General features: G+C 36.3%; 4 protein-coding genes across 4 annotated transcripts; 1 reads left to right on the top strand and 3 right to left on the bottom strand.

Annotated features, from left to right (window-relative positions):
• Positions 1 to 108: 108 nt before the first annotated feature.
• ognb (osteoglycin, paralog b) lies at positions 109 to 3,545 on the top strand. The gene is made up of 6 exons (XM_081386223.1): positions 109 to 430; positions 828 to 912; positions 993 to 1,157; positions 2,552 to 2,754; positions 2,844 to 2,936; positions 3,029 to 3,545. The coding sequence occupies exons 1-6, from the start codon at positions 263 to 265 to the stop codon at positions 3,197 to 3,199; spliced, it is 885 nt and encodes a 294-aa protein (XP_081242349.1). The 5' UTR covers positions 109 to 262; the 3' UTR covers positions 3,200 to 3,545.
• A 640-nt stretch (positions 3,546 to 4,185) lies between these two features.
• Positions 4,186 to 5,316, bottom strand: uqcc5 (ubiquinol-cytochrome c reductase complex assembly factor 5). Its single transcript, XM_081386230.1, has 2 exons — positions 5,024 to 5,316; positions 4,186 to 4,550 (listed from the first exon to the last, which is right to left on the bottom strand). The coding sequence occupies exons 1-2, from the start codon at positions 5,175 to 5,177 to the stop codon at positions 4,459 to 4,461; spliced, it is 246 nt and encodes an 81-aa protein (XP_081242356.1). The 5' UTR covers positions 5,178 to 5,316; the 3' UTR covers positions 4,186 to 4,458.
• Positions 5,317 to 5,632: 316 nt separating this feature from the next.
• Positions 5,633 to 8,933, bottom strand: kctd6b (potassium channel tetramerization domain containing 6b). Its single transcript, XM_081386225.1, has 4 exons — positions 8,649 to 8,933; positions 8,422 to 8,465; positions 8,114 to 8,210; positions 5,633 to 6,713 (listed from the first exon to the last, which is right to left on the bottom strand). Exons 3-4 carry the CDS (start codon positions 8,138 to 8,140, stop codon positions 6,027 to 6,029), a joined length of 714 nt encoding a protein of 237 aa, XP_081242351.1. The 5' UTR covers positions 8,141 to 8,210; positions 8,422 to 8,465; positions 8,649 to 8,933; the 3' UTR covers positions 5,633 to 6,026.
• Positions 8,934 to 10,354: 1,421 nt separating this feature from the next.
• abhd6b (abhydrolase domain containing 6, acylglycerol lipase b) lies at positions 10,355 to 13,699 on the bottom strand (the record flags this gene model as incomplete). The annotated part of the gene is made up of 8 exons (XM_081386221.1): positions 10,355 to 10,984; positions 11,115 to 11,215; positions 11,319 to 11,373; positions 11,460 to 11,617; positions 12,386 to 12,518; positions 12,618 to 12,731; positions 12,841 to 12,997; positions 13,581 to 13,699. 8 exons carry the CDS (start codon positions 13,697 to 13,699, stop codon positions 10,802 to 10,804), a joined length of 1,020 nt encoding a protein of 339 aa, XP_081242347.1. The 3' UTR covers positions 10,355 to 10,801.
• Positions 13,700 to 14,121: the final 422 nt, after the last annotated feature.

The following is a 14,121-nucleotide window of genomic DNA, read 5'->3' as shown; positions in this document are numbered from 1 at the left end:
CACATGCATATGGACATGAAATGGATTATAGCAATCAATAAAACATCTTCAGTACAGTTTATTTTGGCAGGAATGGGGGCGAGTGATCCGTTAAATAACCTTAGGGCAGCACAGAGTGGGTTAAGGCCAGTTTCATGACTTGTTTTTTAATGGTTCACAGGCAGTCACTGCAGAGAAACTCTTTAAAGGTCTCATTTTACTCAGAGGCTGTGACACACTGCGCTGCTCTTCACACAGGACAAGAACTGTTTCTCCTCACAAGATGATGGGTCTGAGGATTTTACTCTTTTTCCTGACCGTGCCATGGATATTTTGTGATATGGCAAGAACCAATAAAGTGATACCTAGACACAAAGGGATATTGCAAATAGTAGATGAGGAAGAATCAATCTCAGAGAGTAGAGTTGTCATGGAAGCCAAGAAACCAAAGGTATGACAATTTAATTCTGATAATGCATGTGTATACAGAAATTTGTAAACATTGTCATGTTAAAGTAGAATTTTGCTTAACATATACGTTTGTGATGGCTAAAATGAATATATATATATATATATATATATATATATATATATATATATATATATGTATGTATGTATGTATGTATAATCAGAATGCCAGATATCATAAATCTGTTCTAAGAAAGGTACAAAGGAAAACCTGTTAAAACCATAATGGGATTATGTCCAATGGAAAGCAGCACAATTGGCAAGTTATCTGGGAACTCATGAGCTCAGGGAAAGACAAAATAGCATGCGAACTGGTTGAACATGTTGATATTGAGAGGAAACAAAATAATGCCATTTTCTTGTAATCTGCTTTACTCTAGAAAAAGGTCATTCTCAGCACAGACTATGATAGTCCAGCTGATAAAGATGAGGAAAGTCCAGGAGCAGACGATAAAGATGACAAGGGTATTTATTCTTTACTTTAATTTTGCATTCATTTGATCAAAAATTAGCCTATTTATTTCTATTTTCATTTTATTTTTCAGAACTTCCTACTTGCCTGATGTGTGTGTGTCTAATTGGATCGGTGTATTGTGAGGAGGTTTCTCCTGATATGACAACAGTTCCACCACTGCCAAAGGAAACGGCGTACTTCTATGCGCGCTTCAACAAAATCACTAAAATTGCTAACAAAGACTTTGCTGATATTGGTAAGAAGTTATGCTAGAAAAGCTTTTGGGTGTTTCCACCAAAAACACACTGTGTAATGATTGGAACCGGATCAATGTAATCAGAGCAACTGAGTGAAATTTTCCTTGAGACTATTTTAAGAGGCTCAAACAGACATACAGACCTGAGAAAGGTCCCTTAGAGTCACTGGTATAGAAGGGGAGACACATCTAGAAGGTTTTGTGCATTTAAGGGGATAGTTCACCCAAAAATGAAAATTCTGTCATCATTTACTCACCCTCATGTCATTCTAAAAACCCCTGTAACTTTCTTTTTTTTGGACATTTGGACCTCATTGACTTTAAAATTATAGGTTCACAAGTTCACACTTACATATAATCAGAATATGCGTATCTGGCGTGCTGTCCGAGGAGAGGGCTCTGAGCTCGAAATCTGGCCTGAACCCAGAGTACTCCCCCCATCCCTAGCTGGGATAGGAGTAATCGAGAGGGAGGAGTTGGGGTGGCGGAAGGATGCTGGAAAACTCTCATGAGACAGAAGTAAGACGGCTCTATAAGCCTCCTCTCACACTGATTGGTTAGATTATCTGAACGTGTTCCTCCCGAACTTTGTTAATAAAACATCATTTCTTTATTAGCATCTATTTTCCATTAAGCAACTTTTAACATCTATGGAACCTTTTCACTGTATGAAATGTTCTTTTTAGTGGAAAATGGTTCTCCAGATTATTAAACTGTTCACTGAAAGGGTCTTTGGGGAACCAAAAATGACATTGCTCCAAAAAGCCCCTTTTGGAACCTTTATTTTTAAGAGTCCATGGACAAAAAAACACTATTCTTTTATGTTCCACAGAAGTCAAACAGGTTTGGAACGGCATGAGGGTGAGTAAATAAGAAAGATGTTCATGTTGATTTGCACCCCCATTGGAATGTCCAATTGTGTACCATCCCAGCTAACAAAATTATGTTCTAATATAAGAACGTTTTTCTAAAATTCCCATTAAAGTAGCCCATAAATACATTATTAAAGACGATTCCCTGAATGTTCTCAACGTAATTGATTTAAAAACATTTTTCTTGGTCATGCGACTGTTCAGGGAACATTTCATTTTATCATTCTTCAAACATAATGGGAAGTTACCTCTGAATGTTTGCTGAACATTTTGAAACAAATTGTAACATTTAAAAAACGTTAGATGAACGTCTCAGGAAAAAAAAAAAACGCTCCATAGACTATATAAATAACGTTTGTGCTGTTTTGAGAACATTAACCAGAACTTTGAACGAACGTTTTATTAACGTTATTGGAAGGATAGTTCATAACTTTGAGATAACCTTGAAAGAACGTTAGCTAAAGTTCTGAGAACGTTCCCTGTTAGCTGGGATGATACGTCCATATTGTGTTGTTTTCATAGCCACGCTGAAAAGAATTGACCTGTCTGGCAACCTCATCTCTGAGATAGAAGATGGCGCCTTTTCTAAACTCGATCAGCTTGAGGAACTAACGCTCGCTGGGAACAAGCTGGTCAAACTCCCAATGCTGCCAGCTAAACTTATGTCTCTCGATGTCAATCACAATCTACTTAAAACAAAAGGAGTGAAAGCAAACATTTTCAAGGTAAAAAATGAATAAAATAAAGATTCAGAATTCTTATCAATACATTGTTTGTCTTATTCATCGTGACTGGGGTCCATATTTTGCATTAGAAACTCAGCAAGCTGGCATACCTGTACCTTGGAGACAACGGGCTGGAGGCCGTCCCACTGCTGCCGGAAAGTCTGCGCGTGGTTCATCTACATGTACGGTCATCTTTATAGTCTAAATATATTTACTGTAGTAGGCTATTTAAGTGTGTCCCTACAAGTAAGCATACTTTTAAAATCGTTTTCAGAACAATAACATAACGTCACTGACGGATGACACGTTCTGCAAAGGAAACAACACGCACTACATCAGGTACAACATGCAGGAGGTTCGGCTCGATGGAAACCCGTTAACTCTGGCCCAGCATCCCAACAGCTTCATCTGTCTGAGATCTCTGCCGATTGGACACTACAAGTAATGCTCTTAGAAGAAGAAAATGTTCCTTAAGCTGTCGTCCAGCTGGCAACTGCTGTTATGATGATGATAGACAGCACATTCACAAAGATTTAACAGCATAATAAAAAAAATATTGACTTTTAAGTGCAATCACACATTTAGACGTTTTTACATCATTTGTAAGACGCATATACGACTATTTTCTTGACCTTTATTCAGTGTAATCATTTTGTTATTTTTGCAATAGTTTTTGCAGGTAAAAGTTGCAAAATAAGACTGAGGTAAAATGTGAGGCAATATGTCTGGGAAAACGATGTTCAGTGGGACTTTTATCCATTGCTGGTAAATAAATTAATTTTGGACCTACAGACTTTGATGGACTTTATCTTCATAAACTTACTTACAGATGGCACTTATAGGCTACACTACAACTGACCATAATTTTAAAAGTAAAAAAAAAGCTTTGATAATTATGGCTTAGCTTCTCATCATATTGACAACATTTTTCATGACTAATTATATTATAATAATTTTCTTGTAACTGACTTAACATCGCATAATAATGAGAAAGTCATTACAAGAAAGTTTGTCAGCAAGTCATTAATATGAGTAGTTCTCTTTATTATGAGATGTTATTATTATTATTTTAATATTTTTGACATTAACTAAAGTTTTTGTTAGTCTTTCCTTATTATGAGATAAGCCAAATATATACAAGAAAGTATCTCATTATTATGATATACCAAGTCATAATTATTATTATTTTATTATACACAAGATTTTTTATTACAATACACTAAATTATACAATTTTACCTGTATTTATGACATATTAACTCATAATTATGACTTTTTCATTATTTTGAGATACTAATTTTGATTACAATTACAAAGATTCTCATTATTTTATGCCAAGTCATTAATATGAGAGCTTTTCTCAAAACAATAGAGATTCATAAGGATTTGTAGTTGAAACAGGCTTGAGGCTTCCAAAGTGTATTGGTTAGAATCACAGGACAGACAACTTTTATTGCATAAATAACCATCTTTATCTTAGTCAATACAAAAACTGCAACCTTCTGTACAGAAACACAGTCTTTTGCACCTCATCTGTCCACAAAATTACGCAGTCCCTGTCACAGCTGCTTTATAGTTGATATATTACAGTATCCCCATTTTTGATTGATATCAAAAGTGTGTAAGTGTGCAAAAGTGTCAAAGCGTTTTTGATTTCAGTCTCTTCATCATGATGATCATGTATTTCCAGTGTGTTGTGATGATCTCATTTAGCTTCAGACTTTGTGAGCACAATCAAGCCCTCAGCAATCTTGCTTTGGTATTCCCTCTCCGATTGTTTTCTTCTGTAGACATCATCTGTGGAGGCAGAAAATAATGTAACCACTTATCTATAACAACAACCAATAGTATACAGAATAAACAGTAATTCATATAGGCCTACATACATAGGGTATTTATTATAAGTCAACTGTGAGCCTTTAACACTGTTGTACTCTATGTAATTAAAGTCAATGATAGACATCGAGGCCTGGTTTTACACAACTGGGCTTCGATTAAACCAGGATTAGGTCTTAGTTTAATTAAATAGTTTTAATAAACATGCCTTAGAAAAAAAAAACATTACTGGTACATCTCGAGACAAAACAATGGCACTGACATATTCGTTTTAAGAAGTTTTTGTTTTAAAGATTTCAGTAAATCATCATTCACGTTTTATTAAACCAAAAATTGTCAGGGCGCCCTGCGCAATGAGGACGCAGAATGATGCACAGAAACGCTTCAAAGATAGGGGCGTGTATGTATACATAAGATTTGACTTTGATACTTACAAAACGTTTCTCGTCCAATTCTCACGTTAATCATGATCCACTCCATGACGCCCCCGATACAGAAGAACAAGGGCAAAAATCTGTACGTTCCAAATCGTCTTTTTCCGGGAACAAGACTTAATATATATTTTAGGTTCCGACTTTTTCTAAACATCCTTTTCTTTTAAAACACAATTACCAGACTAAAGCACAGCGCAATAATATGAACTAATAAAATGAAGTTTTAAATGCTAGAATACAACATCTGAACAGTTGTGCCCTTAAACATTGATCTTCTTGGCGCATGTATCAGGAAAACATGGCGGCGTAAACGTCATGAACAATAGTGTGTTCTAATTGGTCCGCTGGCAGGACTCTACCAAATCTGATATAAGAGAGGGAACCGTCTAAGTCCCTTTCATAGTCTTTTTGGGTGTTCTCACTTACTGGCATAAGGTTAAAAAGTGTTTAAGCAAATATATAAATATTTACCTATTTAATAACAATTTAACTTTGAAAAGAGTCTCTCCATGATTTATATGTTCAATCACTCTCAGTAGGAGAGACTAAAATGAGACAATTGATGCTTTTTCCCCCTTCTGAAATGAAACAAATCAGTAAAATGTATTTCCATGTACAGCATGTGGACATTTAATAAAGAATGTGTTAGAAATACATGCACACTAACATGTTGATGTTGCACATAGTGCACAATGTTTGACAGATTTCTCATCTGATGGAATGAATGAATACCTGAAACATTTTCTGGGGAATGTTTGTTTTTTTACATGGTCAAGGTGTTTTATAGATTATTGAAAGTTGCTTGAGTATCATCTGAAAATGTATTTATATTATATTGGTCTGATGCTTTCATTTTGAACATTTCATTCCTTCCCTTTTTTTTTTTGTTCTTTTTTTTTTTTTTTTGCTTGGCCTCAACTGACAATGGAATACCCACATATTAAAACATCACACTGGAAACAGCAGCAACCACATTTGAAATGGCACCACGTTCATAAACGGGTCAGTCTTCTACTTTATATGCTGGCCGGCAGAAAGTCCAGTGATGCTCCACTGTGTTCTCATTGGCACGCTCACTCATGTGGTGCACCCGTGTGTTCCGAATCGTGAATCCCTGTTTGGTGATGTAGTCCATGAGGTGGACCCTTAGAGACACCTCTTGATGGTGGTCACATGGTCCAAAGGTGAAAGACACCTGACAGTCTCTGGTGTCCATCATGTGTTTGTTCCACTTGGTAAAGCTGTTGGATATTCCCTCGAGCAGCGAGTGGACCTTAGTGGTTATGGTTAGTTGCGTGATAATAACCGCTACTGGGTTTGAGTACTTAGACAGCTTGCGAGTGCTGGACAACTCCACCACCTGCTCAAAAGTGTCCAGTGGGTACAGAGGTTTTGGGTCATTGAGGCATTGGATTAAAGGCTCGATCTGATAGAAGTCAGCTTCTTTACGCAGAAGGTCCGTCTCCATGAAGTCGACAGGAAGAGTGAGCTCGGATGTGCGCAGGAAGTTTAATATGTAGCGGAAAAGCGTCCCATCCCGATCGATGAAGTAGTTTCCTTGAGCGTCCCGCGTGGTGGGGAAGTCGCCGCGGAACATGGCTCCCAGCATGGAATCTGGGTAACGCTGAAGAGTGGAGATAGAAGTCGTGTAGAGTTGACCTCCGACATTTAAGGTGACTGGGTGAGTCAACTAAAAGAGATGGACAATAGCGAGAAATCTTTAATTAATGCAACTCATCACACAATCAAAAAGTTGTGTCATTATGGACTTTAATGTAACTAATCTGTTAACAGCAAAAAAAAATAAAAAAAGAAGTTGCTTAAAGATGCAGCTAATAACAGGTAGTTATGCATCAAATAAAAGATAGTTGAAAAATAAAGTTGGGGTAATTGAAACCTGTATGCTGTTCAGGGTGTTGTGTTTTCAGTTTGATATATTAAACCACTCATAAAGTTCTTTTGCAATGAGGGCCGCTCTAAATTTCAGCCAAATAAATTCTACTCTAGCGTCATTTTTGGTCATGGTGAGGTGCATCCACAATGCTGACATGTTTACCTGTTGTAGTTTATCCATGTTGGGTGCACAAAATAGACACTGACACTGTCAAATTGCATCATTGGAGAAGCACCAATTAAACGCCAATGCTTTGGTCAACGATTTTGGTCCTCCAAAACTATTTAGCCCGAAACTGAATTTATTTTATTTTATTTTTTTGCCGTTTTGGCTGAATATTTTTGGTGCATCACTAATAACAGGATCTGAAAAAATGTAGGAAATGGCTCTTTCAATTTCTGCACTGAAATATGAATCATATTGGACAGAACTTACAGTGAGTTGAACTGGAAATAGAAAAGGATGGTTCGTTAAACATGTCGGCTTGACAAATACTGTTAAAAGCTTAAAGTTTAAAGGTCATAATTTGATGGCTACATAGACCTTGCAGTAAGACAGATATATAGCTCATCTATCTATGGAAACTTTGACCTATTTGAATGTCAGTTATGGAAAAACCTTCAATCTGATTACTTAGAAAATAAAATCAATTTAAAACAGGCTGCAGGTCTGAACCAATGGATGTAGATTGATGTAGAGCTTGTGGATGTAGATTGAAAGTACATGTTACAATTAGTCATTTTCAATGGCAATCTATGACTTTTGGGATTTTTCATCATCTAGTACTGTAAGAAAACTGTAAAAGCCTGTTCACACCAAGGATAAATAAATACCATAACTACGAATTTTGAATAATCGCTAATTCTATGAGAATAGCGAAGTCCACATAACAACGCAGGAACCATACCATTGGAATCACTTTCAGAACAATTTCTTTCCAGCTGATGAATGATAAAACCACTGACCACCAATCAGAATGCACCAGACTTAAGGAGCTTGAGCAATTAACATTAAAAGATTGTTATAATGAATTCTATTTTCTAGTTAGAAAAAATAATAATAAGAATGTCTGAATTTCAATTCTACTTCAAATTCAAATTGCAATACTGCATGAAACACAACTTTGACTACCAATATACTTAAATACTTCTATAATAACATTAAACTTCAGTTAAAATATTTCTCCACATACTTACCCTATGCCCCCAGTCCCCATTATCCATTTGATAAGGATAGGTAAACCGCTCTGACCCACAGAAGTTGTTCGGATATTACTGCTATGCTTGAGTACACCTGCAAAAAAGAAACGTATTAGCCATACATTAAGGTAAATAACTGTATAGACCCAATTAAGGGTCTCTGGATATTTTCTGAGACGGTAATGACGCGCACATAAACACAAGATGCATCACTGTGAAGAAGCTCAGTGAATTAAATGCTCAATAGCATGCTAACTGTTTTGGTAAGACAAGTAAACAAGGTGTTCTACAACGTAATTACTTACCGTTTAGAAGAGTTAGGAACGTCCAGGGATTGTACCTGATGTACCTAACATTAAAAAAACATGAACATGTTTTAATAAAATGAAACGTTTTTACAAGGAACGTTTGCTAGCCAGCTACCATAATATACAGCTAGCTCCCTGCGAACTACTAACTTAACGGTGACATAAATGAATAAAATAAATGTTTTTCCTGGCAGTGATACTGTGTGGGACGACCCCATCCTTACCCGTCTCCAGAGCTGAGGGGTTTAATCGTCGTTTTTGGTTGCGGCTGTACGGGACACTGAGAGTTAGCTGCTCAAAGACGAGAATACAGCAGTATTCCGCACTGTCACGTGACACTAGCAGCGTACATTACGGCAGAATTAATGACATTCTAGACTGCCTTTTAAGGCTGGGGATAAAATGTTGCTTTGCACAAATATCACATAACTACAGAATCTCACCAACAATAACTTATGGACATGGCAAATTCTATTTTATTGGACACGTGCCATAGTAACAGAGCTACTGATGAAATGCTGCAATGGTGTTATAGGTAAGCTATAGGGGCACACAGCAATTCCAGCAGGATAATTGTATATATTAATAAATATAAATTAAATACAATTGAAATTACATGTATTTTAATAAATATGAATTATATTAAATTGAAAGTATTAATTCAATGTATTTCTTCTAATTCAGATTTTAGTGAAAGTAATATAATGTTTTAATCCATATTTTAATATTTAAATCCATCAACTCCCCCACCTGAAAAAGTGTCATATTTTTTGACAAAAATGTTTAAATGACAAACTATACTTAAACTCAGGATGCTTTCCTTCCCAGGGTGCGAATTACAGGACTGATCCCCCTAATGAAGGCTTAAAGATAGACTTTCATTGCGAAATGTTCAAATTGAGCCAAGACTGTTCAAACTTAAATGTCTAAATTTAATTTTTCCTACCATTCTATGTACTATTTCTAACTCATTGAGACTCATTTAAGCTTCCATTCTATCTATCTATCTATCTATCTATCTATCTATCTATCTATCTATCTATCTTTTTCTTTCTTTCTAACTAATCTTTCTTTCTAACTAATCTGTCTTTCTAACCAATCTTTCTTTTTCCTTTTTCTAACTAATCTGTCTTTCTTTCTAACCAATATCTTTCTTTCTAAATAATGTCTTTCTTTCTAACCAATCTTTCTTTCTAACTATTCATTCTTTCTTTCTAATCTATCTATCTTTAAACTACTTTGAACTACTTTAAACTTAAAGCTTTTAAAACTTCTTCAAACTATCTGGTCCGGCTTTCTCAAGCCAACTTAGTTTGTCTCGGTGAACTTTTTAATCTAGTTGTCATTACAATTTCAAGAGCAATCGCCTAATCAACCAGATTCACTACAGCTTCACCCCTATAAACTTCATGTTTAAAGGCTATTTACCTTATGCAATGTAAATACATGAGCAGCATGAAACCGTAGGCCTATGTGTAAATAAAAAAAATATTTTTTTTTTTTTTTTCTATTTTGTTGTCCATCACCTGAGCCCAATTAGGATGTTTGGGATGTGCCGCCTTTGTATGTTTGATTCTTAAATAAACATAAATGCCAGATATCTTTGGTAACAGTCTGTAGAATTGTAATTGATTAAAGTAACACACACACATATATTTATATATATAAATATGCATGTGTGTGTGTGTGTGTGTGTGTGTCTTTACATATACACAGAAACACACATTTTATTTTTAAGCCTTTACAATCATAGGACCCAAATCTACTAAGACCCTGAATGCAAGTATGAGGGTATTCCTGTAAGAGCATTGGTACATAATCAATTCCATGGTATACATGCAAAATGAAGTCCCACCCTACATTTTTTCTTGTTCTAGAAGCCGTTTCACTGGGACACATATACATCACAACAGGGAAGAAATTGCAACTTCCATTTCATGCCGACTTTAATATTAGTTAATGCATTAACATGAATAATGTCTCTTTTTCAAATCTCTTTTTATACATAATTTGTAAATCTTTGTTAGATTAACCTTAATGTTAGTTAATACAAAAACAGATGTTCATGTTAGGTTCTCATACAGCGCATTAACTAATGCCAACAAATAAAAATTAACAAATGTATTAGTAAATGTTGAAATTGACATTAAGATCATTATGTTAAATAATGTTAGCAAATATAATCTTATTGTAAAGTGTTACCATATACTTTTTATAAGCATGATCTCTTTCTTTAATCAATCAACCTGAAAAACACTGCAAAATTATTACTATGAAAATTATTATTTCTCCCTAAGTTTGTTATATACTGTACTTCAGGGTCAGTGGGGTGCTGCATTTAAGTATTAATCAAAACACAACTGATGGCAGAGCCGTCTCAGGATTTCTTCTTCGTGCTGGCGCTCTCTGTGCTCTGCTGAGAGATGATGAAATCTAAAATGAGTTTGGCTGTTTGTCGCGGTCGCTCCATGACCACAGAATGACCGCAGTTCTCCAGCAGATCAACACGGCAGTGTGGAAGAGCCTCGGCAAGCACCGCTGCGCCAGACACATCCACTACCTGAAAATAAATCTAATATTATTAATACTACATCAGTATCTCAATGTTACTAAACTAATGTACTGAACTCTGTACAATGTGCATGTGTGTGTTTTCTATGTATAGTTCCTGTATGCATGCGTACACATACCTGGTCCTGTTTGCCCCAGATGACTTGTAAAGGGGTAATTATTTGCTGCATATGCTCATGCAAAGCATATTTGGAATTTTCACTCATAATTTCCATGAAAACTGTGGTAGTTTATAGAGAAGATACTTTAGGCAAAACAAGACTTTCTATAGCATGTTGCATATTTAAAGTAAATACATTTAGTAGGCCTATGTTCATACTGACCCTCGTGATAAAAGTCATTGTGTGGGATCCGTACATCCACCAGGCCTTGAAGAATCTATAAACGAAGGTAAACACCACACATGGTGTGTGAAGGCGTGTTCTGAATCTAGAGCAACCCTACATGACGTGTGTGTGACTAACCTGTTGGGGCACTCTGAAGCGCACGTGAGAACAGAGCTTCAGCATCTCCTCCATCTCCTCCGGAGTGGATGGGATAAGAGGAATATTCAGTGTGTACTGGCTGTGCTCCACATCATGCATCCGACTGTCAAACTTGCTCTCGCTTTGGATCTTCAGACCTTCAGAGAAAAATGTGAGCATGTAGGAGTAATAATAGGGAGTCATTTTTGTTTATTTTTGTGTTATGTCTGCATGAACTTATCCATGCATTCTGTGTCAAAGACGAAATATATTAAAGGGGTGGTATAATGCCCTTTTCACAAGATGTAAAACAAATCTCTGATGTCCCCAGAGTGTGTATGTGAAGTTTTAGCTCAAAATACCCCAGATATTTTTATATAGCATGTTTAAGTTGTCACTTTTTCAGGGTGAGCAAAAACGCACCGTTTTGTGTCTGTTCCTTTAAATGCATGTGAGCTGCTGCTCCCGGCACAGGGGGCGGAGCTTGTGTCCTTTTACATCACACAGACATGCACTGAAAATTTATGTTCAAACCGGAGTCAGACAAAGATGGAGAGACTCAAGAAGTGACATGTAGACAACATTTCTGAATGGTTAGTTGATGAATTTATGTAGCTTATGTGTAGTTATCGTCTAGTCTTTGATTAGCATATTCTGTCTTGATAAACTATAAATTGTGTTCTGGGGCGGAGTTTATGTAAATTTTAGGGTTAGTGATGTCACTAACCCGGGAGGAATGTCGTGTAGTCCCCACCAGCCATTTGTTGTAGTCCTTAAAGCGATTTCCTTTAAAAGCAAATATCTCCCTTTGCTTTGAACTTTGAGCGCTGTAACTTTGCAGATGTTCTTTATGATCAAACAGCAATATTACACACTAACTAAAGTTAGAAAAGTGAAATCATAAATCAACCACCCCTTTAACTAACCGACTGGGCAGATGAGGGTCAAACTGTAGAGATCTGAGGGATGGCAGGCTGCATACACTCCTGCCACAGTGCCACCCATTGAAGTCCCGACCATGTGGAACGGCTTTCTGTTTAGTCGAATGGCCTCTACAAACTGAGTGGTGTAAAAGAGGGGAATATTCATAAATGCTGTCAACACAAACATTTAATATGTACACCTATTCATAGAAAAGGGTACCTATCCGGGCATTACCTGCCGTATTCTCTTGACCTGGCCCTGGACTGAATAGTCATCCGTGCTGGTACGTGTTGTACCCTCATGCCCTGGCATGTCGACACACAGCAGGTGCAGATGTTTGGGAAGGTACTGTTTAGGATGAAGACACAAACTGCTTATCGATGTTATAATGAACAATATACTGTACATAGCATTCTCATTTTCTACCTCACACCCCAGCCATGTAAATATACTATACCTTGACCATGGGGAGCCATGTGTCCTTATGAGCAGAGAAGTTGTGCAGCATGAGTATAGAGGGCCTGAGGCCTGGTTTCCCCCTGTGCGAGTAACAGAAGCGATAACCTCCACAGTCTGCATAACGTACCTGAAGACCCAGAGTTCTCCTCCAGTACCTCCACAAACACAAAGCGTTCATGTGGCAGAATATATGAACAAAACATATGTGCATTCACATTTAATATGCATCACTGCAATCCTGTTGGTAAATATCATCTGCCAAAAATGTACAGCATAAAATAATTAAGATGAATAAATGCTGTAATAAACTATTGTTCAATGTTAGCTGAAGTTACATAATGAAGTTAACTAATGTTAACAAATAAAACTTTTTTGTAGTGTTGCCATATAAAATGAAAAACAAAATGCATATAGAAATAATAAATGTATAGCTATAAAAAAAATTGTTTTAAAATATGCTCATAAATTGATTGATATAACAAAAGACTTATTTTTGCATTCTTTTCTAATTTAATAAAAAGTATATTATTAATATACAGCATTTGCTATACATTTTGAGTAAAATGTTTGATAAAATATCTGATTTTTGATTAGGGACCTAAACATCTGAAATATTTCTAATTCCACATTATATCTTTATTTTCAGTTTCTCCAAAACATTTTTGAGTGTGGGCTTTAATATTTACATTGTATAATGAAGGTAAATGCATGCATGTATTATTCATAAGTGGCATTTACCAGTAATAGACTTTGATGAGTGACGATGGCCACAGCATAAAGGAGGCCATGAAGAGGAGGAGAGGGATAGCAAGAGTCCCTGCAGCAATGGCAAACATATTCATCATATCCTGATCCATGGCAAGTCTGGTTTTATCTAGTCAGCACCCTGCAGAATAATACAGCGCACAATTACAAGCAGAAAGCCTACCACACATTAAAAATGTCAGGGAATGATGAAAAACTTCAAAATACCTTTGTTGCTCTGCTATAAGGCAGCATATGTACAGGTCAGATTCAAAGAGGGTGAGGGATAGGGGAGGGTCTGGCAGCATCTGTTCGTGTCTAATCAATACATGTAACCTAGATATCTCACCATGCGCTTCAAATATTTACATGGCCATTGTATCCCTTCGCTTTAGTGTCACAGCCTACAATACGTCTTTTTTCCCTTAATGTTTTTATACATTCACAGACATATTTTACAATGATCTTGCCTTTACTAGGACAACGAAACATTTGAATTGAGGTTAAAAAGTATAAATCGTTAAAATAACAACAA

Source organism: Scardinius erythrophthalmus (assembly GCF_964197995.2).
Source record: "Scardinius erythrophthalmus genome assembly, chromosome: 15".
Taxonomy (NCBI): Eukaryota; Metazoa; Chordata; class Actinopteri; order Cypriniformes; family Leuciscidae; genus Scardinius; species Scardinius erythrophthalmus.
This window is presented reverse-complemented; position numbering and strand designations above follow the sequence as displayed.

What these genes read in the sequence shown, in the direction of transcription:
- ognb (XM_081386223.1), top strand. Translation starts at nt 263, where the DNA reads ATGATGGGTCTGAGGATTTTACTCTTTTTCCTGACCGTGCCATGGATA. An exon ending in CAAAGACTTTGCTGATATTG is followed by an intron (nt 1,158 to 2,551) that starts GTAAGAAGTTAT and finishes TTGTTTTCATAG; the next exon opens with CCACGCTGAAAAGAATTGAC. An exon ending in TGAAAGCAAACATTTTCAAG is followed by an intron (nt 2,755 to 2,843) that starts GTAAAAAATGAA and finishes ATTTTGCATTAG; the next exon opens with AAACTCAGCAAGCTGGCATA.
- uqcc5 (XM_081386230.1), bottom strand. Translation starts at nt 5,177, where the DNA reads ATGTTTAGAAAAAGTCGGAACCTAAAATATATATTAAGTCTTGTTCCC. An exon ending in AATTGGACGAGAAACGTTTT is followed by an intron (nt 4,551 to 5,023) that starts GTAAGTATCAAA and finishes CTGCCTCCACAG; the next exon opens with ATGATGTCTACAGAAGAAAA.
- kctd6b (XM_081386225.1), bottom strand. Translation starts at nt 8,140, where the DNA reads ATGGATAATGGGGACTGGGGGCATAGG. An exon ending in ATGGGGACTGGGGGCATAGG is followed by an intron (nt 6,714 to 8,113) that starts GTAAGTATGTGG and finishes CATCTCTTTTAG; the next exon opens with TTGACTCACCCAGTCACCTT.